This window comes from Macrobrachium nipponense, chromosome 27, assembly GCF_015104395.2.
Source record: "Macrobrachium nipponense isolate FS-2020 chromosome 27, ASM1510439v2, whole genome shotgun sequence".
Taxonomy (NCBI): domain Eukaryota; kingdom Metazoa; phylum Arthropoda; class Malacostraca; order Decapoda; family Palaemonidae; genus Macrobrachium; species Macrobrachium nipponense.
Genome location: NC_087216.1, coordinates 10858972 through 10885981, shown reverse-complemented (window position 1 = coordinate 10885981; position 27010 = coordinate 10858972). Strand labels below are relative to the sequence as shown.

Genomic DNA, 27010 nt, shown 5'->3' with positions numbered 1-27010 from the left:
ACTGTGATTGGTTGGTCTGTCTTACACTCTTATAATTACCCTGAAGTAATCATAAGTGTAATGATAAGTGAAGTAATCATAAGTGTATCTCCTTTGAGAGCTCACAGCGGCTACCAAAAATAAGTTTTTCCAAGGTCAAAACATGTTTTTCAGTTTTAAAGGTTACAGCATATACTATCCAACTTAAGAGTATTCTGGGATATAGAAAAGCCTAAATATGATGCAGACTTTAATAAGGAAAATTTAGTGTGCTATGTAAAGTCAATCATATATTTTTCACTCAAGTAATTCAAAACTCCTGGGATGCTCCCTAAAACATTGAAATATTTCTTATCTGCACGTGTGAGAGACTTGTTAAGCATGTATATCAAATGGTGATGAAAGCAGCTGAAGTGAGTGCCAGTGGAAAGAGCTGTACTGACCCAGTCCTTAACACATTCAATGGGTGTGGAATCATAACCAGCATACATAGCTGGGTTTTCTAAGATCCCTCTTGCTGACATTACACCTGTAAACAATGAAGTCTTTTTAGGAGAGAACAAAGAAATAGAAAGGCAGATATGTACTTACATATTAAGATAAGGGACAAGGCACAGGGACCAAAGACTCTTTCAAGCCATGAAATTGGAACATAAGTCACACTCTTTATACCAAGGAAAAGGTATTAAAATCAGTCAGAATTTCTACTTACAATATCTTATTATTAATTTTTTTTTTTTTTTTTTGCTCCATCACAGTCCTCTAATTCGACTGGGTGGTATTTATAGTATGGGGTGCCCGGTTGCATCCTGCCTCCTTAGGACTCCATCACTTTTCTTACTACGTGAGCCGTTTCTAGGATCACACTCTTCTGCATGAGTCCTGGAGCTACTTCAGCCTCTAGTTTTTCCAGATTCCTTTTCAGGGATCTTGGGATCGTGCCTAGTGTTCCTGAGATTATGGGTACAATTTCCACTGGCATATCCCATATCCTTCTTATTTCTATTTTCAGGTCTTGATACTTATCCATTTTTTTCCCTTTCTTTCTCTTCAAATCTGGTGTCCCATGGTATTGCGACATCAATGAGTGATACTTTCTTCTTGATTTTGTCAATCAATGTCACGTCTGGTCTATTTGCACATATCACCCTATCTGTTCTGATACCATAGTCCCAGAGGATCTTCGCCAGATTGTTTTCTATCACTCCTTCAGGTTGGTGTTCATACCACTTATTACTGCAAGGTAGCAGGTGTTTCTAGCACAGGCTCCAGTGGAGGGCTTTTGCTACTGAATCATACCTCTTTTTGTACTGGTTCTGTGCAATTGCAGGACATTCACTTGCTATGTGGTTTATGATTTCATTTTTTGTATTGCTCTTCCTACATATGGGAGAGATGTTATTTCCATCTTTCGTTCTTTGGACATATCTGGTTCTTAGGGCCTGATCTTGTGCCGCTGTTATCATTCCTTCAGTTTCCTTCTTTAGCTCTCCCCTCTGTAGCCATTGCCACGTGTCATCGCTGGCTAGTTCTTTAGTCTGTCTCATGTATTGCCCTTGCATTGGTTTGTTATGCCATTCCTCTGTTCTGCTTGTCTTTCTCCTGTTTCTGTATATTTCTGAGTCTTCGTCTACTTATATCAGTCCTTCTTCCCATGCACTCTTGAGCCACTCGTCTTCACTGGTCATCATATATTGCCCCAGTGCTCTGTTCTTGATGTTGACGCAGTCCTCTATGCTTAGTAGTCCCCTCCCTCCTTCTTTTTGTGTATGTATAGTCTGTCAGTATTTGCTCTTGGGTGTAGTGCTTTGTGTATTGTCATGTTTCCTCATTTTCTGGTCTATACTGCGAAGCTCTGCCTTCTTCCATTCCACTATTCCTGCGCTGTATCTGATTACTGGCACTGCCCGTGTGTTTATGGCTTTTATCATATTTCCAGCGTTGAGTTTTGACTTGAGTGAGTATTGCCTTGAGTCTGCATATATTCTTTCCTGATTGTGTCCTTCATCTCTTGATGTTTTATATACCCTCCTTCCATTATTCCCAGGTATTTGTATCCCGTCTCATCTATGTGTTTGATGTTGTTCCCATCTGGTAGCTTTATCCCTTTAGTCCTTGTTACTTTGCCCTTTTGTATGTTGACTAAGGCACATTTTTCTATTCCAAACTCCATCCTGATGTCTCCAGATACAATCCTTACAGTCTGAATTAGGGTATCTATTTCCTTGATGCTCTTACCATACAGCTTGATGTCGTCCATGAACATCAGATGGTTAATTCTGTTGCCTCTTTTCTAGAGTTGGTACCCAGCATCCATCTTCTGCAGTACTTTTGCCATGGGAATCATGGCTACTACAAAAAGTAGTGAGGACAGTGAGTCACCCTGGAAGATCCCTCTCCTGATATTAACCTCTGCTAGTCTTATTCCAGAGCTTGTAAGTATTGTATTTCAGTTGCGCATTGTATTTTTGAGGAAGATGATGGTGTTTTCCTCTGCCCCATATATTTTCAGGCATTCTATTAGCCATGTGTGTGGTACCATGTCGAAGGCTTTCTTATAGTCTATCCATGCCATGCTTAGGTTGGTTTTCCTTCTCCAACTGTTCTTCATTAACATTTTGTCTATCAGGAGCTGGTCTTTTGTGCCCCTACACTTCCTTCTGCAGCCTTTCTGTTGGTGGGGGATGGTGTTTGTATCCTCTAGGTAGTTGTATAGCCTTTCGCTGATGATACCTGTTAGTAATTTCCACATTATTGGTAGGCAGGTGATAGGCCTGTAGTTACTGGCTATATTTCCCTTACTCTTGTCTTTCTGGACTAAGGATGTTCTTCCTGTGGTCATCCATTTGGCCGCATGGTGATTTGTGATACAATGCTGGAGTTGTTCTGCTATTCTTGGGTGTAGAGCCTTGAAGTTTTTGAGCCAGTATCCATGGACTTCATCGGGACCTGGGGCTTTCCAGTTGAGCATTTTCTTTAGTTGGTGTCTGACTGTGTCTGTCGTGATGTCAGTGAATCTTTGTTTTATCCTCCCTGTTTCTTCAGCCTTGACTGCCTGGAGCCATGTTACATGTTTGTTGTGCGATACCGGATTGCTCCAGATGTTTTCCCAGAATCTCTTACTTGGTTCGGCTTCAGGAATTTCTTGGTGGTTGTCTTCCCCTCTTGATTGGCTGTATAGTCTTTTCTGGTTGGTTCCAAATAGTTTGTTCTGTTGGTATCCCTTATTCTTGTTCATGTACCGTTGGATCTTATGTGCTTTGGCCTTAAGCTTCTGTTTTACATCTTCTATTGTGTTGTTTAGTCCTCTCTCATGTACTTTGTATTTCTTGTTCAGTTCCTCCCTTGTTTTCTTGCTTCTTAGCCTTTTTTCTGCCATCTCTTTCAGTTTACTCAAGTCAGACCTCATCACCATGATTTGCTTTTCCAGGCGCCTTTTCCAAGAAGGTTGCTCTTTTGGTTTCTGTTTGGGTTGGTTGTGCTGGTGGTGTTGGTGTTCGTATCCCCATTAGTTCTGCTACTAATCTTGCTCCTGCAATTATCAAGTTATTTGTTTTTGTGATATTGGTGGTGTGTATTAGTCTCATTATTTCATTGACCTCAATTGTTTTCTCCCTTAATTTCTTGGTGTTGTAGGCTTTCATATAGGGGATCTTTGTTCTCTCTGTATCTGGCTTCATCCATTCTGATCGTTTCTACCCATTCTGTCCTGTCTGTTACTTCGTCAGTGTTTCTTCATATGTCGTTGTTTGATACCTCATCATCCCTGTCGTTCGTCTTCTGTGGCATCGTCTCTCAGTTCGTCTTCTTGTAATTTGCTGCCATGTGTCATTTCCCTTTCCAATTCCTCTCTTTCTGTTGGGGAGACCCAGTTCTTTTTCTTTATGTTCCTTACTTGGTCTGCCAGCCTCTGCTCTATTTGGGGGGTGTTATTCCTCTCATTCCAGATGTTGACCAACCTTCTTCTATATCCTCTCTCCGTCGGGTTGCTTCTGATGTAGCATCTCCATATTTCCTTATTTTCTTCTCTTTTCCATTTCTTCCTCTGCTTTGCTTCTGTAGCTTCAGTCTCTGGTTGTTGGTTACTGTCATTGTGGTGGTCAGTTGCTGGATGACGACCTCCAAGTACCTGACTGTCTTCCCCTTCAATTGGGCTGAATACCTGGCTGCCGGACGAAGCTCCTCTGTTGCCAGAGGTTCCATTTACGTCGTTGTCGTTTAATCCTTCATTTCTTTCCATCATTGCCGAGTTTTGTTATTTAATCCATAGCTGGTCCCTACCCCATCAGGATTAGGTACTCATTTACAGCTGAGTAGACTGAGGAAATTATGGTAAATATCCTTTCCCAAGGAATCAACGTCGAGGAGAGCGGTCACCCATCCAATGACTGACCAGCCCCAATGTTGATTACCCAGTCAATTGACGGCCTAATGGTAATAATAATAAGTAATAATAATACACTATCCAACCATGAAAGTGAATAAAATTTTCTGACAAAAATATTCAACCAACACAGTGAATACCCAAGGTGAAAGACAATTGGAACACATGCAATTTGCCAGATCAAGACAACCATCTAAAATATTTAATGACACACAACAATAAACTTAAAAGCACAGTTGAAATAACACATAAACCTTGCACATGCCAAACTGACACTTAAACCCTAAAATATCAGGACATCTACATCTCAAAAATCATAACCAACACCAAAAAAGATAAAAAGGATAAACATAACTAAAATGAGTTATAAAGCTTCCTAAAAATACTCTTCAACCAAAAAACAGAAGCTAACAATGAACAGGACAGGTTTTTAAAAAAAAACTGTCTCTTACAGCAGCCAAGAACTAAAGCAGTGAGACATTTGCAAAACCATTTGATGTTCAAAGAAATACTCACAAAAGATGACTAAATTAAAACATGTATGTTCCCTTTACGTACTTAACCGAGTTGTATAATACAAGACATTCCTAACTAAGCTCCAGAAATAGGTCCATAAAGGAAATATTAATACTCCAATGCTTTATCAAGAGCTGCTGCCCCTTCATGACTAACATTTATTATATTATAGTCAACAACAGTTATTTGTGGACTCAATTCGCAGATTTTTCTATGGATCATACAAACCCCTTATCCACAGAAAATTTGCTTACTCGCTGTATTTTTCACTGAGAAATATTCCCAAATTACTATATTTTCCTATTTTCATGACTAAATGCACTTTTTACAATAAAACTATTAAAATACTCAGGTATTAGCATTTTTAGTTTTTTTTCTAACTTACAAAATAGGCAGTTCTAAGTTTCTAGAGGGATTTTAAGTATTCAGGGATTTTAACCCCCTGCGAATACAGGGATTCTACTGTATTATTTTTTGGGGGAGGTCTATCACATTCAACTTGGTAGTTTTTATAGTGTGTGGTTCTGCGTTGCATCCTGCCTCTTTAGGGGTCCATCACTTTTCTCACTTTGTGCACTGTTTCTAGTAGCACACTCTTCTGCATGAGTTCTGGAGCTACTTCAGCAACTAGTTTTTCCCGGTTCCTTTTCAGGGATCTTGGGATCATGCCTAGTTTTACTATGATTATGGGTACAATTTCCACTGGCATATCCCTTAGCCTTCTTAATTTTACTTTCATGTCTTGGTACTTGACATTTTTTTCTTTCTTATCTACTCTGGTGTCGCATGATATTGCAATATCAATTAGTGATACATTCTTCTTGATTTTATCAATCAACTTCACATTTGGTCTATTGGAACGTATCACCTATATGTTCTGATACCATAGTCCCAGATGATCTTTGCCTGATAGTTTTTTATCACTCCCTCAGGTTGGTGTTTGTACCACTTATTACTGCAAGCTAGCTGGTGTTTCTAGCACTGGATCTGCTGGTGTTTCTTTCATTGGCTCCAGTGGATAGATTTTGCCTCTTTTTTTTTCCTGGTTCTGTACAAGTGCAAGACATTCACATGCTCTGTGGTTTATGGTCGCATTTTTCATATTGCACTTCCTGCATAAGGGCGAGATGTTATTTCCATCTATTGTTCTTTGGACATATCTGGTTCTTCAGGCCTGATCTTGTGCTGGTGTTAGCATATAAAGCTACTCCTATCTGGCAGCAATATCCACTTCAGTCATTGTCACTTTGCCTTTTTATATGTTGACCAAGGGGCACTTTTCTATTCCAAACTCCATCCTGATGTCCCCAGATATAATACTTACAGTCTTGATTACGCTTTCTATTTCACTGATGCTCTTACAACACAGCTTGATGTTGTCCATGATCATCTGATGGTTAATTAAGTAGCCTCCTTTCTTGAGTTGGTACCCAACATCCATCTTCTGCAGTATTTTTGTCACTAGAATCATAGCTACTATGAAGAGTAGTGGGGACAGTGAGTTGCCTTGAAAGATCCCTCTCCTGATGTTAACCTCCGCTAGTCTTTTCCCAGAGCCTTTATATCCCACTTGCGCATTACATTTTTTAGGAAGCTGGTATTTTCCTCTGGGCCATATATTTTCAGGCATTCTATTAGCCACATGGGCGATATCATGTCGAAGGTTTTCTTGTAGTCAATCCTCGTCATACTTAGTTTGGTTTTTCTCCTGTTACTATTGTTCATGACTATTTTATCTATCAGGATCTGGTCTTTCTTGCGGGGATTCTGTCCCCGGCGGCGAGCTGTAAGCCAAAAATTGCCGTAACCCGAATCGTCATAATTACAATGGGAATAAATAGCACTTCTAGTACCATTAACGGCACCATAAGTGCGGCAAGTCTGAGTAATGGCACCATAAATCCACTTACGGTGCCGAAAACTCAGGGTTAACAGCACCGTGAGGTAAGCGCTCTAAGTCCGGAACGACATAACCTGAACCTGACATAGCCCGGGGACTGCCTGTATTAATTTTCATTAGACCACTCCTTAAAATCTCACATCAAGATGAAATTAGAATAGAATCATATTCATTACCCTTACCAGTAACACCTGTGTAACTCATGTCCAACCGAACATGCTTGCTGTCAATGACAATGCAAAACAGAACACAAGTAACTGAAAGTCAGTGATTTATGGCGCTATAATAGTGGTTATGGTGCCAATAACTGGTTATCAGCGCCATAAGCACCCTTTCGGCATGCCATAAACACCCTTATGGTGCTGATAACCGGAACTTGTCACGTTATGGCACCATAAATCACCAATCTTACGCTAGAAAAGCACCATAAAACCAGATCACCGATAACTGGGGACTGCCTCTACTGTAGAGGAGAAAGCAGCCTGAAATAGTCAAAATTATTACAGGCTGCTTTCTCCTCTACAGTATTGTGCTTGTGTTCTGTTTTGTATTGTCATTGACAGCAAGCAAGTTCAGTTGGACATGAGTAACACAGGCACAATACTGTAGAGGAGAAAACAGCCTCTAATAATTTTGACTACTTCAGGCTGCTTTCTCCTCTATAGTATTGTGCTTGTGTTCAATTTGACAAGGCCATGTTCCTTCTAGCCAGGAGGAGGTTGCCCACAAAGCTGCAGTAAGATAGCCTTGATATGAAATGGCCTTAGTCCCAGACTACAATAGCCTGACAAAGGCGGAAGAACTGACTGAACCTCCGTCAGCTCGATCCGACGCTATCCTATCCTGGCTACCGCAGCGGACCACAAGTCCAACCAGGACACTGTCTGGAAGATGGTAGAAGCAGTAGCCTCCATAGCAAAGGCCTCTGGCGAACAAATGATGGACCTTCAGACGTAACCTGATCCAGGGTCAAACCATGCTTAAGACGGATCATGTCTGAATTAAGGTATTCCTATGCCACAAGAGAGGAGGAGAAAGGAACTTGAGAGGACTTATTGGAGCACAGAGAGCCATCTAAGTCTGAAACTAAGGTGTTAACATACTGCAAGATAGACAGAGCATGTCCTGACAAGGGAAGCTCGAACAAAGCCTCAGTATCTAGCCTTGGACCTAGCAAGGCCTTTACTATAACCATAGGGGTCATAGAAGGCCGAGTCTGCGTTCTACACTCAAGATTATCGAACTCACAAATGAGATCAATAACCTCTGAGAAAACAAGACAGCGACTCCTGGCTCTCTCCCTCATCTGGTTACAGCAAAAGAGACTTAACGACGCAAAGGCAACAGCATGGAAGGATCCTCATCCTTTGCTAACGGCACTGGAGAGACTTCCCTAAGAAGCCGGGCATCATGCTCCCGCTGGTTGGAGTGGAGACCCTAACTACCAAAGATCCTGAAACAGAGGGCTCCAGAACATAGCCATGCAAAGAAACCTGTACATAAATGGTCTCGAGCCAAACCATTTACATGTTTGTGCGGCGAACCACGTATGTTCCCGGGACAAATCCCGTACATGGACGTGTGACAAGTCAAGTACATGGCCATGCAACGACACGCAAGTACAGTCTCGAGACAGGGAAAAACAGCGAAGCGAACTTCCTGAAGGAGACTGATTCCTAAGGTCCCGGTCTTTAGAAGGCAAACAAGAAACATGTCCACAGACCAGAGTTGCCTCACATTCTCGACCGTCAACCACAACATGTTTGCAGAGAGAAGAATCTTTGGAAGGTGCAGGATACTGTCATAGCAGGTGCCTTTGACCTCTTAATCAGAGCCTTTTCACCTTTACAACAGACTGGAACAGGTACTGGAGACGGAGATGGTTGAGATGGAGGACTAACACTTCCATGGTCACATACTACATGTATGTAAGGGAAAGACATGGTCGTGTAGAGAAGTCAGCGAAGCACTCATCTCACTCGCAGATGACAAAGCCACAAAGTCCAAAATTCTCCAGTGTTTGACTCGAGGGTGAGGAGGGGGAGAGGGAGAAGAAGAAGCAGGAGATGGAGGAGAGAGCATGAATACCCTGTAAGGCAGGGTATTCATGCTCAGGTTTACCTGTCAGTCTCCATCAGTTCATTGAAATCGACGTTAAAACATACGTGTGGGCGACAGTTTGTGGGTGGAGTCAAGTCTACTCGCCAGATCTAATGAACTAATGGATTTACCTCAAGTTCGTTCAACTGACTGACGGGTGATCGCAAGTGTGGACAGGCAACCAACAATTTCTTGACAGGTTGCCACTATTCATTATTGTTGATAGTACGTACAGGCCTAAAAGATTTTTTTTTTTTTTTTTTTTTTTTTTTTTTTTGCAAAATAAAAATGATATTGTTATGTTACAATAAAGTTTCATACATACTTACCTGGCAGATATATACATAGCTAAGACTCCGTCGTCCCCGACAGAAATTCAAATTTCGCGCCACTCGCTACAGGTAGGTCAGGTGATCTACCGCCTGTGGGTGGCAGGACTAGGAACCATCCCCGTTTTCTATCATATTTTCTCTCTTCCCACCTGTCCTCCTGCGGGAGGCTGGGTGGGCTTTATTGTATATATCTGCCAGGTAAGTATGTATGAAACTTTATTGTAACATAACAATATCATTTTCATACAATCAACTTACCTGTCAGATATATACATAGCTGATTGGCACCCTTCGGTTGGTGGAGGGAAGAGACAGCTACTATATGGAATAGACAGGTAAACAACATATGTTGTAGGTATAAAATAAAACCTTGGTTTCCTACCTGATAGGTGGTAGACTGGTGGGTGTTTTGCCCAGTAGTCCTGCATCACCTCAAGAAACTTTAGCGGAGATATGTGATCATTGGAACAAGAAGTTATTCTTGTGGGTCTGCCGATGGGTCTTACCCACTTACTCAGCAGAGCCTAAAAGGACTTTGTCAATGGGTGCTGATCCACTTATATGACAATACACCTTATGAAGGAGCACACAAACCAATCCCGACCACCTGATCCTAACCCAATGTGTTAGAACTAAGGATTGTTACAGTTATCCCCGAACTCGTACCAACAACCGTGAACTCAAAAACCACTACGCACACATACATAATTTTTCAAAAAAAATTATACTCAACTAACTGGATATGACGAGAATTCTCTTATGAAAACAACATAGACGGGCCGCCCGTGCGAGCCTGAATCCTCCATTGTTCGAAGAGATTCTCGACCATATCCAAACAGAAGAACAGTATATACATTTAAGGATTGGTGTCGGCTCCCGTACCCAGAATCGTATCTGCCGATACGATAGGACCTAGAGAAAAGCACTTCTCATACGTCACACGCACGTCTTTCAAGTAATGAGATGCAAATACTGAGTTGCATCTCCAATATGTCGTATCTATAATGTGTTTTTAAGCGACATATTCTTATAAAACGAGAGAGACGTCGCAACCGCTCTTACTTCATGAGCTTTTACCCTCAGTAGTTGTAATTGTTCGTCAGTGGACCAAGACCTTATGAGCGTCCGTAATGACGTTTCTTACAAAGAACGCTAGAGGCATTCTTTGACATCAGTCTTGTGGGGTCTTTTCCGCTCCACCGCACCAAAGACCTTGTCTAGGAGCCTCCCACTGACGCTTTCCTCTGAGATAGAACGTCAGAGCTCTAACAGGGCATAGAGACCTCTCTGCTTCTCTGCCTACGAGACTAGACATTCCTTTGACTTCGAATGACCTAGGCCAGGGATTCGTGGGATTCCCGTTTTTCGCTAAAACAGAGTCTTAAACGAGCAAATCGCCTTTTTTTTTGAGTCTCCCTTGAATCCTACTTTATCCTGCAGAGCTTGTAACTCACTAATTCTTTTTGCCGTCGCCTAACGATAAAAGAAATAGGCATTTTCTAGTTTATGTCTCTAAACTGATGCCCGCATGCGGAGGCTCGAATCTATCCGAAGACAGATATTTGAGGACTACGTCCAGTTCCAGTTCGGAGGTACTGGTTCCTTAGACTTTGAAGTCTCAAAAGATCTTATGAGATCGTGGAGATCTTTGTTATTTGCCAGATCTAAACCTCTGTTCCTTGAATACAGCCGAGAGCATACTCCTGTATCCCTTTATTGTGGATACGGCTAGATGGGATTTTACTCTCAGGAATAGCAAGAAATCAGCAATTTCCGCTATAGAGGTAGAGGAGGAGGGACAACTTCTTGACTCTACACACCAACCTTAAATAAAGACCTCCCACTTCGACTGGTATACTTTCGTAGTAGGAGGTTCTGCGAGCTCTCGCGATCGCGCTTGCCACTTCGCGAGAAAAGCCTCTCGCTCTGACAAGTCTTTCGATAGTCGAAAGGCAGTCAGAGCGAGAGCGGGGAAGGTTTTTGGAGGGGTTTTGATGGTACCTCTTGAAGTGTGGTGTTTTTGAGAAGATCCGTCCTTATCTGGTAGATCTTGGAAAGTCTACGATCCCACTCTACCACCTCCGTGAACCATTCCTGGGCCGGCCAAAAGGGGGCTATTTAAAGTCATCCTCGTCTCTTTTGACGCCACAAACTTTTTCAATACTAACCCCAGGATTTTGAAATGGGGGAAAAGACGTAAAACGTCCACTCGAGACCAGTTTTAGAGGAAGGCGTCCTACCATAATTGCTCTTGGGTCTTCCACGACCGAGCAAAACACTGGGAGCCTTTTTGAAATGTATGTTGCGAAGAGATCCACATGAGGAGTTCCCACAGAGACCAGAGATCGAGACACACCTTCCTCGTGCAGAGTCCATTCTGTATGAAGGACCTGGTTCCTCCTGCTGAGCCTGTCCGCCCTCACATTCCTTACTCCCTGTACGAACCTTGTCAGCAGGGAGATGTTCCTGTGAGACGTCCAAAGTAATAGGTCCCTCGTGAGTTCGTAAAGGAACGAGGAGTGTGTCCCTCCCTGTTTTCCGAATGTAGGCAAGTGCGGTGGTGTTGTCCACGTTTACTTGCACTATCTTGTCTCTCACCAGAGGTTCTAGGCTCTTTCAAAGCCAGGTGTACGGCGGGGAAGAGCTCTTTGCAATTTATGTGCCAGGACACCTGTGCTGGTTCCCAGGTGCCTGACACTTCCTCCGAGCCTAAGTTCGCTCCCCCAACCCGTCTCCGACGCGTCGGAGAACAACACTAGGTCTGGGTTCTGTGATCTTAGAGAGATCCCTTTGTTCTCTTCCAGAGGTAGCAACCACCACTGTAGGTGTGCCTTTACCTCCACTGGAATGGGGAAAAAAAAAAAACGTCCGACAGTTGTCGTTTTTCCAGCTCCAAGACTTCTTGAGGAAGAATTGAAGTGGACGGATATGAAGTCTTCCGAGAGGGAAGAAGTTGTTCCAGCGAGGAAAGCGTCCCCAGAAGGCTCAACCATTCCTCGCTGACGTTTGCTGCTTCTCTAAGAAGAGAGAGATTATCCTCAAACCTTTTGCGGTTCTCTCTTGCGAAGGAAAAACTCGAAAACCCCGAGAATCCATCGAATCCCCAGATAGACTAGGTCCTGATCTGGGGGGTCAGCGAGACTTCTCGAGGTTCACAAGCAATCCCAACGCCTGGTCAAATCCAGAGTTAACTTAGGTTCCTCCAAACACTGTCTCTCCGATCTGGCCCTGATGAGCCAGTCGTCTAGGTACATCGAGACATTCACTCCTTTGAGATGAAGAAATCTCGCCACATTCCTCATCAGGCTTGTGAAGACCTGAGGAGCTGTTGGACAGGCCGCAAACACAAGGATCTGAACTGAAGATCCTTCCCCCCGTCATGAACGGAGTACTTCTTCTTTTCCACGAAGAAGGGTGGATGGCGGGACGTGAAAGTAGGCGTCTTGGAGATCTAGAGACACCATCCAATCTCCTTGTCGTAATGACGCTAGGACTGAAGCAGAAGTCTCCATGGAGAACTTCTCCTTCTGAACAAATTTGTTCAGAGCGCTGACGTCTAGTACTGGTCTCCAGCCTCCCGAGGCTTTCGCCACTAGAAAAAAACAAAAAGGCGATTGTAAAACCCCGGGGAGTTTTGATCCAGTACTAGTTCTACTGCACTCTGTCCCACATTTGTTTCCACCATCGATCGAAGAGTATCCCTCAGCAGCAGGATCCTTGTACTTGGCTGATAGTTCCTTGGTATTGACGTTAGGGGCGGAGTATTCAGGAAAGGGATACGATATCCCTTCCTTATGATATTTAGTGAAGACGCGTCTGCGTCTATCAGTGTCCAGGCCTCCACGAATCCCAGGAGCCTGGCACCTACTGGTGCTTGGAGGAGAAATGTTTCATTTTCCCTTTTTTAAAGGGACGAAAGGCGGACCTACCTCTTCTCTCTGGAGCCTTCCTTCTTGCGGGAGGTCTGGAGATCGGACCACCTCGAAAGGGCGCATAGAAGTGCTAGGTTGTTTCTTGTCCGAAACTAAAGCAGGTTTCTTCTTCCTAGCTGACTGCGTCAGAAGATCCTGTGTCGCCTCTCAGTTAAAGAGTGAGCTACGTCCTTCACTAAAACTTAGAAGGGAACAAATAGTCCGACAGAGGTGCATATAGTAGTAGTCTGCCCTCTGAGCATGCGAGACTGCCTTTGTTAAGAAGGCGCCATACACTGTCCTTTTCTTCAAAAGACCTGCTCCAAATAATGAAGAGACTTCCAAAGATCCATCCTGTACTGCTTTGTCGATGCAAGACAAAATGCATAACAGGGCCTTCAGGTTCGATTCCCTGCGAATCTGTTCGAGCTTTCTTGGACATCACCCCAAGGGACCAATCTAAGAAGTTGAAGACTTCCAATACATGGAAAAGTTCCCTTGAGGAGATGATCCAGTTCCGAAATACTCCATGTAATGCGAGCAGAATTAAGACTTGGACGCCTTGAAGCGTCAACTAAAGTCGAAAAGTCTGACTCTGTAGTAGAAGGGAGAGCGATACCCATATCCTCCCCCGTCTTGTACCATATGCCTCTTTTCCCAGCTAACCTTGCTGGAGGCATGCAAAATACTGTCCTGACTAAGTCTTCTTCGACTTCATCCAGGCGTCTAAGGCGTGTAAAGCCCGCTTCATCGAGATGGTGGGCTTCATCTTCAGAAAAGACGAAGGCTTCTTCGCCTTCGCACTCGAAAAGAGCGAGCGCGGAGAAGGAGGAGCAGCCGGAGTCAACTCGTCTCCGTATTCCTCCAGAAGCAGGGTAGTCAACACCTTATAGTTGGACAAGCCCTCTCTTCCATGATCGTCATCATCCGAGTTTTGTTCCAACTCGTGATAAATCCTGAGTTTTCTGTTCTCCTTTCAGAACTTTCCTCTTCTGGAGGAGACAAAACTCCTGATCGGAGAGGGGTGGGGCTAAGGGAATAAAGAAAGTCTTTTCCTTTTTCCCTTTTTGTTTTGATGACTTGGAAGGCGTCGCAACCTGCGGCTTCTCTCGCGCTTTAGAAGACGTCTTGTATGACGCTTCCCGCTCTCCGAGCGTCATGTATGACGTCTCTTGTTGACGTCTTGATGACGCTTCGCGTCTGGAAGACGCTTCGCTCTCTAAGGGCTTCCTACTCGGCGTCACAATCTTGGACGGAGCGTCACGTCTAAGATCCGCTTGAATTGACGTTCACTTCTAAAAAAGTACGTCTTTCGAGCAGGTGCGAGAGGACGAGGACTTCTTAATTGGAAGCGTCACGTCCTTTCGACGGGGCGCTAAAACTCCCACAAGAGATGACAGTTGTTCCTGAACCGCAATAATAAAATCTTTCTGACGCTTCTCCTGACGTCTAGTGCATGACGCCTCTCGTCATCACTCGGGGAAGAAGCATGATGGGGTACTTCCTCATCATAAGCGTCAGATGACGTTGATCGCACCTTCGCCTTCTTAATAGCAGACGGGGGTCGTCATCCGAGAGCGCTCCGGGCTTGAATCAATGTCTTGCTTCATATGACGCTTCAGCTGGGTCTCGATAAGTTCGACTCCTTCCACCCTCGTTTAGGTGAGGGAGAGGGAGAGGACGAGAAACACTCGCGAAGGACGCTTTTTTTTCTTTTTCTATAGCGCCCTTGAGCTGGCTGCCATGAAGTCAAAGCTAGCTGAAGGGACGTCTGACCGTTGGGGATTCCCCACGACCTCCTTAAGGCTTTCGACTTTCCTTCTCCTCTGGGCATGTGAGCTTGGAAGAGGTCTAGGCCTGGGAGCGCCGCAGGGACGATCAAACGCCCCTCCCACACACTGATAGGACTCACTTCACTAAAATGTTCACTATCACTATCCTTACCTTTCGAGTCCGCCATCTTGGATTTCATGTCTCGAATATTCTCTTTCAGATTGGCGATTTCCGATGCCGAATCCGAAAAGACACTCTGAGAATGAGATTTATAGGGAGAATCTACAGTAGTAGGGTTAGAATTATCAGTGAAAGGCTCAATAGGCCTTGAATTCACACCTTTCAGTCGTCCTAACTCTATCCCTCTCTAACTTCTTCAAATAAGAAGTCAAAGTCTTCCATTCTTCTGCATTCAAACCCTCGCATTCCTTACAAGTGTTAATAGCAGACACTGAACCCCCCTACATTACGGCATACAGTGTGAGGATCAACCGAAGCTTTCGGTATCCTCACCCTGCAGCCTACATTCACACACATTCTCACACTCACATTAGAATCAGACATACTGAGAAAAATCCAAAAGAGTTATTCCAAAAACAGTCCACAGTAGCGAATGCCAAAACACGATCCAAATACGTCACCAAAAAGCCGAAAAAAGTTGAACAAATGTTGAAAAAAAAATCCAAGGTCAGGAGGTAATAACAACAATGTTGATACACCGGCGACAGAGAAAATATGATAGAAAACGGGGATGGTTCCTAGTCCTGCCACCCAGGGCAGGCCGGTAGATCACCTGACCTACCTGTAGCGAGTGGCAGCGAAATTTGAATTTCTGTCGGGGACGACGGAGTCTTAGCTATGTATATCTGACAGGTAAGTTGATTGTATGAAAATATAAATTTTTATGATGTTTTATCTTACATTCACTTAATCCTTCTGCAGTGCCTTCCAAATTGTTTTGCAAGTCTCAGGGATGATTGCCCTTAAAACTTGTTTGGAAATGGTCCTTAAAACTTGTTTGGAAATGGTAACAGAAAACTTCAAATCTTCATACGATCTTCCTGTTGCCAAGTACCGTAGTGTGGCTGTGTCTTTCATGAGGACTTAAAACATTTTCTCATACAAGTATCTTGTCTTTTTATGGATGGTGTTACTAGTGAAATTAGGCACAGGTAGACTGCACGGTCTATCCGTAAATAATTGAACCAATCCCCATGCTCTTATCTCATCTCATCCATTAGTACTGTGTGAGAATATAAATCTCTCTTCAGCAACCAATCCTTACACCATACTTTTTTATGCTTTTTCTGCTTCTTTTTAATGGTTAAGTAAGCCAAGACAGCAGCTAGTCCATATAGATCTATCTCTACATCACCTAGAGGAGATTCCATCTCTGTAATGTGGTGTTGCCACGATGAAGGCTAGGGGGTTATGAGGGCGATGAGGGCGATGAACTTGAGTTGACTGTCCGACTGATAGTTAAACCCGAACATGAATACCTGGCCTAAGACGTCACTTGCTAGAGGGAGAAGAAGAATCACTCCTTCTACGACTTTTTACCAGAGGGAGCAAAATACCTCTTGAAAAAAAGTCCAGCCTCTCGACCATAGTTTGAAACATCTCCAATGGCTCAGTGAGAGGTTGTGATGTCGTCATGGGTGAAGATGGAGACGACGTCACAACAACAGGAGGTAGAGACGCCACCGCAGCTGACGTCACAGGTTGAGAGGATACTTGGAGTGACCAAGACATCTCGAATGGCAGTGCTGGTCGATGGTCTCACTGGCGGAGCAATACAGGGTGACCCAGTAAGCATCAACTTTGATATAGGCGTCCCGATAGGAGGCAGCACACGAGAGCCGAAGTAGTGAATGCCTGGAGGTGGGGGGACTGCCAAGGGGGCCAGGGTATTACGAGCAGCCAGAAAATGGAGTAGGCCAGTCCAAAGAGGAGGCACCCCCAAAGGCCAAGAGATGCTCCAACAGCCACCATCTTGTTTGATTCAGAAATTAGCAGAAGGTGAAGCCTCCTCCTTCTCAGGAAGGACATTATATCCCATGGGAGAGGGGGCTACATTAAACATAATCTAATTCTGTGCAACTCCCGATACTTCCAACAATGAATCGATGGAAGAAAAGGGAGGAGAACAGTGGTAATACCGATGTAGAGGGAACGCTTCTGGAAGAAAGGGATGCTGGACTGTCAAAATGAGACTGCAAAAAAACCTCCCAAGAAGTATGCTACACTTTCTGGTAGAATGGCCTCCACTGTGACCTAGGCCAAGACTGACATTCTGGGCAAGGATTAGTAATGGTACAAAAATTAAATCTGCACCTACTGCATGTAGTATGGGGATCAGTAATGGTTGCAGTCAAAACCCTGGAGCACAGAAATCCCTGAATACCCAGGCGCATTCGTTGAAGAGGCCGAGAAGAATTGGAGGACTTCATGATAATCAACAAGGCACACAAACAAACACACTGAAGCAAAGAAATCATGGGCAAACAAAGCAACCAGCTTGGGAAGGAGAGCACAAGCGACTACTCTCCAAGGTAGTCAAAGAAAGACTGACACATCACAGGGTTCTATGCCTGATCGTGTTCCACAGCTCCCCACCTCGTATACGCACGAGTTTGCCAGATACCACAGATTCCTTGCTTTACAATCTTTGATTGTTTTTAACCAGTTTCCAGCTGGTGTAAGACAATTAACCCATTGTTACGACTGAAGGTTTGCTCTGCGTATGAACACCTAACCTTACACGATGCTGTCAAATCTGAAATTCTGCCATAATTCTAAATTTACAATAAAACCAATACTACTAAATACACTGACATACAGTTCAAATCTTTGAAAATGTGTAAAATGAACATTCTTTTCTAAAGTATTTGGGGTTATGGTTAGGAATGTAAAGGAAGACAGGATACAACAGGGAAAAGTAATGCACATGACATGCGACCAGTGACTCCCTCATGACTCCCACCCAAGGAGTCAAGTGCAGGGTCATACCACACAAATATGGTTATCTAGGATCAGTTTGTGAACATTTTGGAAAGAATGTACCAAATAAAATTACAACATTTATAAAATCATGACAAGATAACGGATACACCTGAAAGAAGAAAAATGAGGAAGACCATCCTCTGAAGAGATCTTTTGAGTACACTACAGAAACTTCTTAAACTTTGACCACTCATGCCTCAACACTTTACTTTCCAAAATTCAAACTGTTACTGGTATTCATTTTAAAAGACCTTTATGAAGATAAATCATACTACGTAAATATTGACTATAAACATTTAATTAAGGGTAATGGAAGCCATATACTTTCCATTATTTCACCAGCATAAAGAAATCCATGGAAAAAAAAAAAAAAAAAAAAAAAAAAAAAAAAAAAAAAAAGACAACTGCAAAAGAAGTCCTTACCATCATCCCCCCCCCACCCCACTGCATTCTTGTATTCGGACAGCAATCTTCCATTGTTCCTCCACATCTCCATTAGCCACAAACAGGTATATTTTACCGCATTCTTTATTTCTCTAATAGCTTCCAGACAAACTGGTTCAGTTCTTTGTTCCTGAGTTCTTCCAATGCACAGTCATGAATGATCACCAGCTGCTTCCATTTTGCCTTGCAAAATTCCTTTTTTTTTCCACCGTTTTTTCTGCAAAATAGAACAGTCAGGGTATTCATTACCAAAATTGGCATAAAACATTCACGAGTCAAATTCTTATTGAAATTTTTGCAATTATTATTACAGACAGTCCCCGGGTTATGACGGGTTCGGCTTACAACGTTCCGAGGTTAAGGCACTTTTCAATTACGTATATTCATCAGAAATTATTTCCAGGGTTATGACGCCTACAACACTGATCTGGCAGATGAAATATGACACCAAAAATGCAAAATAATCAATATATGAAGGTTTTTTTTATGAAAAATGCAAAAAGAATGCAGTTTACATAGTTTTCAATGCACCCAAAGCATAAAAGTAAGGTTTTCTTAGGATTTTTGACGATGTTCCTGCTTACAACGATTTTTGGCTTACGACGTGATTCATGTGGATGACCATGGACGTTTGTTATTATAAAACGTAAACTACATAATAAACTGCAGTCTTAGATAGTTAAATACCATTCCGTATTTACAGTTTACTGTAATTGACAAAGATGATGCTTTTTATAGTGTAAAGAATCTCTTCCAGACTTCAAAATTGAGGAACCACCATCTTGATCTATGATGAGTTCCATTTATACTCTATTGATTATTTCAGAACTAGATGTACTGGATAAGTACCCTAAATTTCGAAACATTATTAAGGTAAAAATGGTGTGAGATATGAGCATGAGTGCTGCATAAAAATGGTCTGAGATATTAGTGCCACAAAATTAACATTCTTTTACATACGAGTGTAATTAATAACAGAAAGCTAAAACTAATCCTACACACATATGCAACTTAAGATTACCATCTTATTGCTTGTGTTCAGTGACAAACAAATTTCCAAGTAACAAAACCTTTGCACTTAGGAACCTCAATTGGTTATTAGACAAGATACAAAACTTCATAACTTTAGAAAATTAAAATTGATTATACTGTAGTCTTGAATTATTGGTTTAATAAACCACTAAAAACAATGTAATTTTGAACTAAGAATACAAAATTATTTAATAATCAAAGTATTCCTTTTAAAATACAGCCTTCAAGTACATTTATAAGTTTTTCTACTTCACATTCTCTGTACGTACTTTGAACTTAGAAAATTAAAACATTCTTGTATTCAACTTAAATTATCTATATATATAGTACATATCCCTCATTGCTGAAAATAGAAAGTAAATAATTATTTACCTATAATCTTTGTGAATCCTAATTTTGATAGAAACAGTAAAGTCTGGATCAGCCACCAAATTCCGAGTTTGGCGGACCATGTCTGCTACCAATTCAGGCTTGTGGATGAGACATGCTCCATAGCCTTCAGCCATTGCCCAACGTTGGGGGCAACCACAATTTAAATCAACTCCATCACAATACCTGAAAATATATTAAGAATGACTGAACTAGAAATAAACTCTTAGGACTACATTAGTTTAAATTCTTTTTCGTTTTTAATTCTACTGTACTTTTTCAGAAATACTGTATCCATTATTTCTGTGTATTCTTTGCATTACAGTACAACTAATAATGGCTGTTATAACAAGGATATTGGAGTTTATACAGCTATAAACAGGTAGTTTGATTGATTGGCAGGTAGTTACACAATGGATTAGAGATCATACAGGGTTTCAGGGTTGCAAGGGAGGTCTTAGATCAAGTTACCTGTGTATAGTAGGGGCCAAATGTACTTACAAAAATTATTGCTAGAATTATTACACTAGAGAATATAATTTCCTCCGCACTGACTGGATAACTGTTAGCTCAAAAGTTATACAATTGATAATTATCTTCCATTAATGAAATAAGGAAGAATTAAAGCAAACATTCACTGGCCACGACTGAAGGGCTAGCTCTTTAAGTAATGGATTTATCATGAAACCATTTATAATTCTGACATGGGGATATCACATCAGAATTAGAATTAACTGCAGGTTTTCCTTCCATAACCCCTATAAATCAAATAGGTCTTATAATATGTCCTATAACTAATAAAATACCAAGCTGAATTTTGTAAATACTTACGGAGCTACCAATCTAGAAGCATCAGCCAATTCTTCACTATTATTAGCTGCAAATTGGACTATTAATGGACGATCCTCTGAAACATGAAAATGTGTACTTACTTACTCTGCCCACAAACATCATTAAAATTACTATTTTTCAAAGTATCCTAGATGCTGAGCATACTATGTAATAGGTATCAGGGTTTAATTATTTAGTAGACTGAACACCAAGAGGAAGCACTAAAGCAAACTTCAACTAAAAGGAAGTAAAAAAAAGTTTTTCAAATTTGTAGTATATTACAGTAGTGTAATTCAACTATTATTCCTAACCTTGTTTTAAGCAAAGCACTTAACAGTTGGTAACAATAGTCTGCATACAACATATCCCAGTATGTAACAGCCTTTTATTCTAAATAATTATTGGTAACTATAATCAAAACACTTTTTACTAATAGACATTTCTCTCTCAGATGTATGTTCAACCAATCAATAGTGGTAAAGATTAAAGAGATAGTCAGTAATGTGTTACTAAGCCTACAGTAAATAACTGTCCCCAAGGTAACAATTTCAGCTTGGTTTCTGCAATGCCACTATACTATAGAATACTAACTCTTGTTTTGAGTTAATCATTAGAACTAACTCTTGTTTTGAATTAATCATTATAATGAATTCTTAAGTAAGTATAACATTTAGGACATGGTATCATTAGCATGAAGAGACTTAGAAGTTTGGTACTTAGTTTACCACCAAAACATCATTAAACATCCTTTTAAAACAATCCTGGATATTTGCTATATCTGTATCCAATTTTCTCATTTGCTAGATTACTAAAATTAGTGTAGCAGGACCTGAGAATACTTCTTAAGAGGATATGACTAACAATATAATGTGAAATTCATACAACATCCAACCATAATACCCACCAAGAAATTTACCTATTACTGTACTTACATATTTAATTATCTCAAGAGATAATATATAGATTTGTCATTAGCAATATGTTCTAAGTCAACACTAAGTTTTATTATAGCCTTACTCCATTGTTAACAGAAAGCGTGTCCTTCAATTCCACAATTTCAAGGATAAATTGTTAATCTGTCTTCAAATTGATGGGGATTCATGTTTCTGTGCATTAAAAATTCTAGTAGAACTTTTACTCTGTTACTTACCTTTACAAGTTGTGAAATCACTATGTCTTGCCTTGACTGACTGGATAAAACTATTTGATATTATCATGGGTGTGAAACAAAGATCACATCCATATTTCCTTACTAAGCTCCTGAATGCAAGCCTGCAAAGACAAAATTGAGTATTCATAAAGTGTACCTTAACCATACCAATCCAGTAAATTTAATTTTTTATAAAATCAACTAAGTATGTAAATAGCCATACCCTAATAAACTTTCACAGCAAAAAAAAAATAAATAAATAAACAATTAATCTTAGTACGTACTACCAAGATATCTGAAAAATATTAGGACTCGTGTGGAGAAAATAAAGAACAAATTTTAAATAAAACAAAGGTCGAAATCAAACGCAATTCTACTCAATACTCCTTATTCAATATTTAGCCATATCTTCCCTATGGTTTTATTCAATATTTAGGCATTCCTCTCTTATCCCTTCAAACAAATTCAATTCTTCTCTTCATTGAATTAGACAGTTCCTTGATATAATTATCATCCAACACATTACGCTAAACATTTTCTATGGCAGCAATCAATTACGGCACAGAGGACAATATGTATCCATAGAGCCCAGCTTTCTCTTCATAAAGCTGAATTCCAATATCCTCAAATAACTTTCTAGCCTTTTCCCCCCTATGGCAGGTGAGATCAAGATCCTTCTGGCAATATTGTATGGTGCATCCTGACACCTCCCCCAAACACTTCAGGGTTCCATTGCTTCAATTCTTTGCTAGTAATACTTGGATTTACCATTACAATACGCTTTAACAAGCTATCAGTCATCTCGGATATTTTCTGTGGACATCCAGACCACTTCTTCCTTTGCATTGCCACCTTGAGTTCCCTCTCCTCAGCTCTGGTACACCAAATGGAGACCAAATTTTTAGAGACTCATAACTCCTTCGACATGGCTGTCATTGACTTGCCCTCTTTATACATAGTCACAATTATGTCCTCTTGACAATGGAAAGTGGTTTACCTGGCATACTAGTTGATAGTGTGCACAGGTGCGTCTCATACGCAGGTGCAAAATTACAGTAATCAGGTGCCTAACGGAGGTTCAGGATAACTCCCCCCTCCCGCAGGTCATGAGAGACGGAGAGGATTTCGGTAGGCAGGAAAACTTTGCTGCCTCAAGCTGCACTGATATACGATATTTACGTTTTACCCACTTTGAAGTGGGCAGGAAACGTGAATATTCTCAGGGCCACTATGAAGTTCTTAAGTCTGATTGCATCCTAAGGTTTATTGCGGCGACAGTACTTTGACAGCCATACTAAACTTTCTTTTGGATGGCTGTTGCCTATATGGAGAACAGAAAAAAAAAATCTGATGTTTGATGCCCCTATCACTTAAGTCAAACAGCCGTGTAAGGCCTTGTCAACACTAGCAGGTACTGCATGATAGGCAAACACAGAGTTTCCATAACCCATTCCACTCTACTGACTGACCAAGTACGCAGCCAGAACTTCTGGAAGTGCCCGATGGGCATGCCCGTTAGTGTGATACGCCATAAGTCAAATGCACTTTATGTCAAACATCTGTGCAAGTCAAATTCACAATCTTTCTTTATATGGATTTTCACAATAAAATTTATTTGGATACAGTACTTACCTACTGTTAAATGAAGTTTTCATAATAAAATGATATTGTCATGTTACAATAAAGTTTTATACATACTTACCTGACAGATATATACAGGCGGTCCCCGGGTTACGACGGTTCCGGCTTACGACGTTCCGAGGTTACGACGCTTTTTCTTAAATATTCAATGGAAATTCCGTCCTGGGTTACGACGCTTGTTCCGAGGTTACGACGCTGACGCTTCCGACGCTCCGAGTTAACGACGCTTTTAAAAAACGCATGCTATGATAAAAATCCTTTATAGTTTAGCACAGTACATAATAAAAATATGTTTTTGGTTACATTACAACAAAAATTTTGAGGTCATGATGATTTTTGACACTTTTTTTTTTCGTATTTTTTGAATTTTTTTACTGACGCCGCATATGTGGAACTAGTTTGCGGGCGAATGAATACACTAGCTTGGGATGCGCAGTTTTAAAACAGTCCAAAAGCGCAAATATAATGAAAAAATCATTGCTTGTTTCCAGTACATAATTAAAAAAACTAAGTTTCTGGTTAGATTACAACACAAATTCCAAGGTTACGACGTTTTGTTATGCTTTTTAACGATACCTCATATGCAGAACTAGTTTTGAGCGGAGGTGCATAAATTAATTAACGCTATAAAACTGTATGGTTAAATTGACCGCAACAACGACCTCGGACGGTCGAGGACGCCAAGCGTAACAATACAATACGAAAGGACGCCACTTCAATCGCGTGCCTGCCTGCATTCCACTAGTTGTGTGCTGATGACGTTGCTGAAGAAATTCCTTGCCATTTTCGCTAATTTTACAATGGGCTTCCTAAAAACGCCAAAGTACTTACCTCCGATGATAGTTCATCCAAGAAGAGGAAGGTCATCACGATGGAGGTCAAATATGAAACGGTGGATAAAGCGTTCGGAGAAGGGAGAAAACTAACACCGAAATAGGCCGTTCTTTAGGCTTGAGCAGGAACCACGGTGGTAACACCATTGTGAAGGATAAGGAACGTATTCTGAAGCACGTTAAGGATGCTGCCACGATTTGAAGTCAACGGTGATAAACGAGAAGCAAACGTAGCCAGAGCATTGTTGAAATGGAGAAATTGCTCATGATCTGGCTGGAGGACCAGAACCTAGCGACGTGTTCCGGTGAGCTTAAGTGTGATCCAGGAGAAGGCTAGAGCGCTGCATGAGGCAGTAGTGACAAAGTTTGGCGAAGGCAGTGCTGGTGGTGAATTTTCCGCGAGTAGAGGTTGGTTTAACCGTTTTAAGGCTCGTGCAAATTTGCATAAGTGAAGCGCAAGGTGAAGCTGCTAGTGCTGATAGCGAAGCAGCAGAAAGTTTTCCAGGTGGTTTGGCTGAGATAATTTAAGGATGGTGGTTACACGGCTGACCAATTGTCTTTAATGTGGATGAGACTGGATTATTTTGGGAAACGAATGCCAAATCGAACGTACCTTTCCAAGGAGGAGAAGTCAGCACCTGGCCATAAAGCTGGAAAGGAGCGACTGACTTTGCTGTTTGGGGTCCAATGCAAGTGGTGATTTGAAACTGAAGCCCTTGCTGGTGTATTTGGCCGAGAATCCCAGGGCTTTCAAGGGCATTTTCAAGAGTCAACTCCCTGTGATTTGGAAATCTAACAAGAAGGCGTGGTTACCTTAATGGTCTTCGAAGATTGGTTCAATGACCATTTTCGTGCCAGCAGTGGAGCGGTATTTGACTTCGAAGGTGTCTGCCTTTTAAGGCCTCTTAGTCCTGGACAATGCCCCTGGTCACCCTTCAAATTTGAGCGACATGCATCCTAATGTGAAGGTGGTGTACCTCCACCCAATACCACATCGCTGATACAGCCAATGGACCAGGGAGTAATAGCAAATTTCAAGGCTTACTACCTTAGAAGGACCATACGTTTTGCTTTGAGGGCCATGAAGCTAACAAGGAGTTGACACTAAAGCAATTCTGGAAGGGCTACAACATTGCAGATGCAGTGAAGAACATTGCAAGTGCTTGGGACGAGGTGAAGACGCCACTACTTTAAATGGGGCCTGGAGGAAACTGTGTCCACAGTGCACAGTTTTGAAGGCTTTGACCAGGCAGAAGACGTCGAGACTGTGACGAGGAAGACGTAGGGCTAAGCAAGAGGCTGCAACTAGATCTTGAACCTGATGATGTAACAGAGCTGCTGGCTTCCCATGGAGAGGAATTGTCTGCAGAGGACTTACTAGAACTTGAACAACAAATGATGAGGAAGAGGAGGCGGCACCAGAGCCAAAACCCAGGTCATTAACTGTGAAAGGCTTGTCAGAGGGTTTTACTCATCTGGAGAGAGCCTTGGCTTCTTTTGAGGCAGAAGACCCTAACGTTTTTCTAGGTTTGACAAAATCAAGAGAGGAATCATGGATTTGGTGACTTTCTACAAGGAGAACCCTGAAGGAGAAGCAGACAAGAGAGAAGTGCAGTCCAGGCTTGACACTTTCTTTCACAAGTCTCCAGTACCACCACCTCCCACTCCTAGTCCTGTAAGGAATTCTGAAACTGTTTTACTAATTTATGTGTTTACATAGTGTACATATATTAAAATGTGTTAATTTTTTAATGTAACAACTAAATGTAAGAGTAAATTTGTAACTTCATTAAGTTTCATCATTTGTAATTTTATTGCAGAAGTGGTGACAGTTCCAGATCCCCCTGTACTACCTGTGACAGTGTCCAGATTTATCCCTGTACTACCTGTGACAGTTCCAGATCTCCCTGTACTACCTGTGACAGTTCCAGATCCCCCCCTGTACCTGGACCCTCTGTATCAGCGCCCACCTGCACGTGTACAAGTCAGTAAGCAATTTCATTTTTTCTCATTTTCATGTTGGAAATTGTTTTACCACCCTACATACATACGTACACTAACTTACATAGTGGTACAATGTGTTTGATGTTGCATAACCTTATTATTTTTTTTTTTTTTTCCATTTCAGACCCCTTTGATAGTGACAGTGACCCAGATGACCCTGAGCCTTTCCATGGTTTTGATGCCTCGCCCTATACATCAGGTAAGGATCCTTAACAAATTTGTATAAAATGTTTTATAAATTGCTAATAGAAATTTTATTAAAAGTGTACATATGCTACAATTACATCCACCTTATAATATATTTATGTACCCTATCATTCTTTCCAGATGTAGATGTTCCCTCATCAGTTGATACGAGTATCACCTCTCCAGAGCCCAAATCAGTTGATACGAGTAGTATCACCTCTCCATTCTTTCAGGTAAAAGAATTCATTTTTTATATTGAACATACGTATTACACACTACATATGTCAAACAGTAATAACATGTGCAGTAGTTACAGTAGTATTAACTATCATTTTTATATTTTTTTATCATTCCAGACTCCCAAGCACTGCCCATCCCACTCCATAGCCCAGCCACCCACTCTCATGTACCATATGGCCATCCCAGTAAGCAAGCCAACCACTAGAATTTGGTAAGGACATTTTTTTTATTAATGTTTTAATATTACATATGTATAACCATGTTATGTATGTAACATACATACTATAATCATATGTATTACATTATCATTCCAGACTGGCATGCACCTGTGACTTACATAAACCAGACCTCTACATAGCCTACATGTCTTCATTTTGCTGAA

The 27010-nt window shown here is 41.5% G+C and overlaps 1 protein-coding gene across 1 annotated transcript; it reads right to left on the bottom strand.

Annotated features, from left to right (window-relative positions):
* Positions 1–216: 216 nt before the first annotated feature.
* Positions 217–21905, bottom strand: LOC135200502 (tRNA-dihydrouridine(20a/20b) synthase [NAD(P)+]-like). Its single transcript, XM_064229152.1, is given in 6 exon segments — positions 217–566; positions 18419–18484; positions 18486–18537; positions 19747–19929; positions 20575–20650; positions 21725–21905. Coding segments are annotated over 6 exon segments (858 nt in total). The 5' UTR covers positions 21891–21905; the 3' UTR covers positions 217–251.
* Between the last annotated feature and the right edge of the window lie 5105 nt (positions 21906–27010).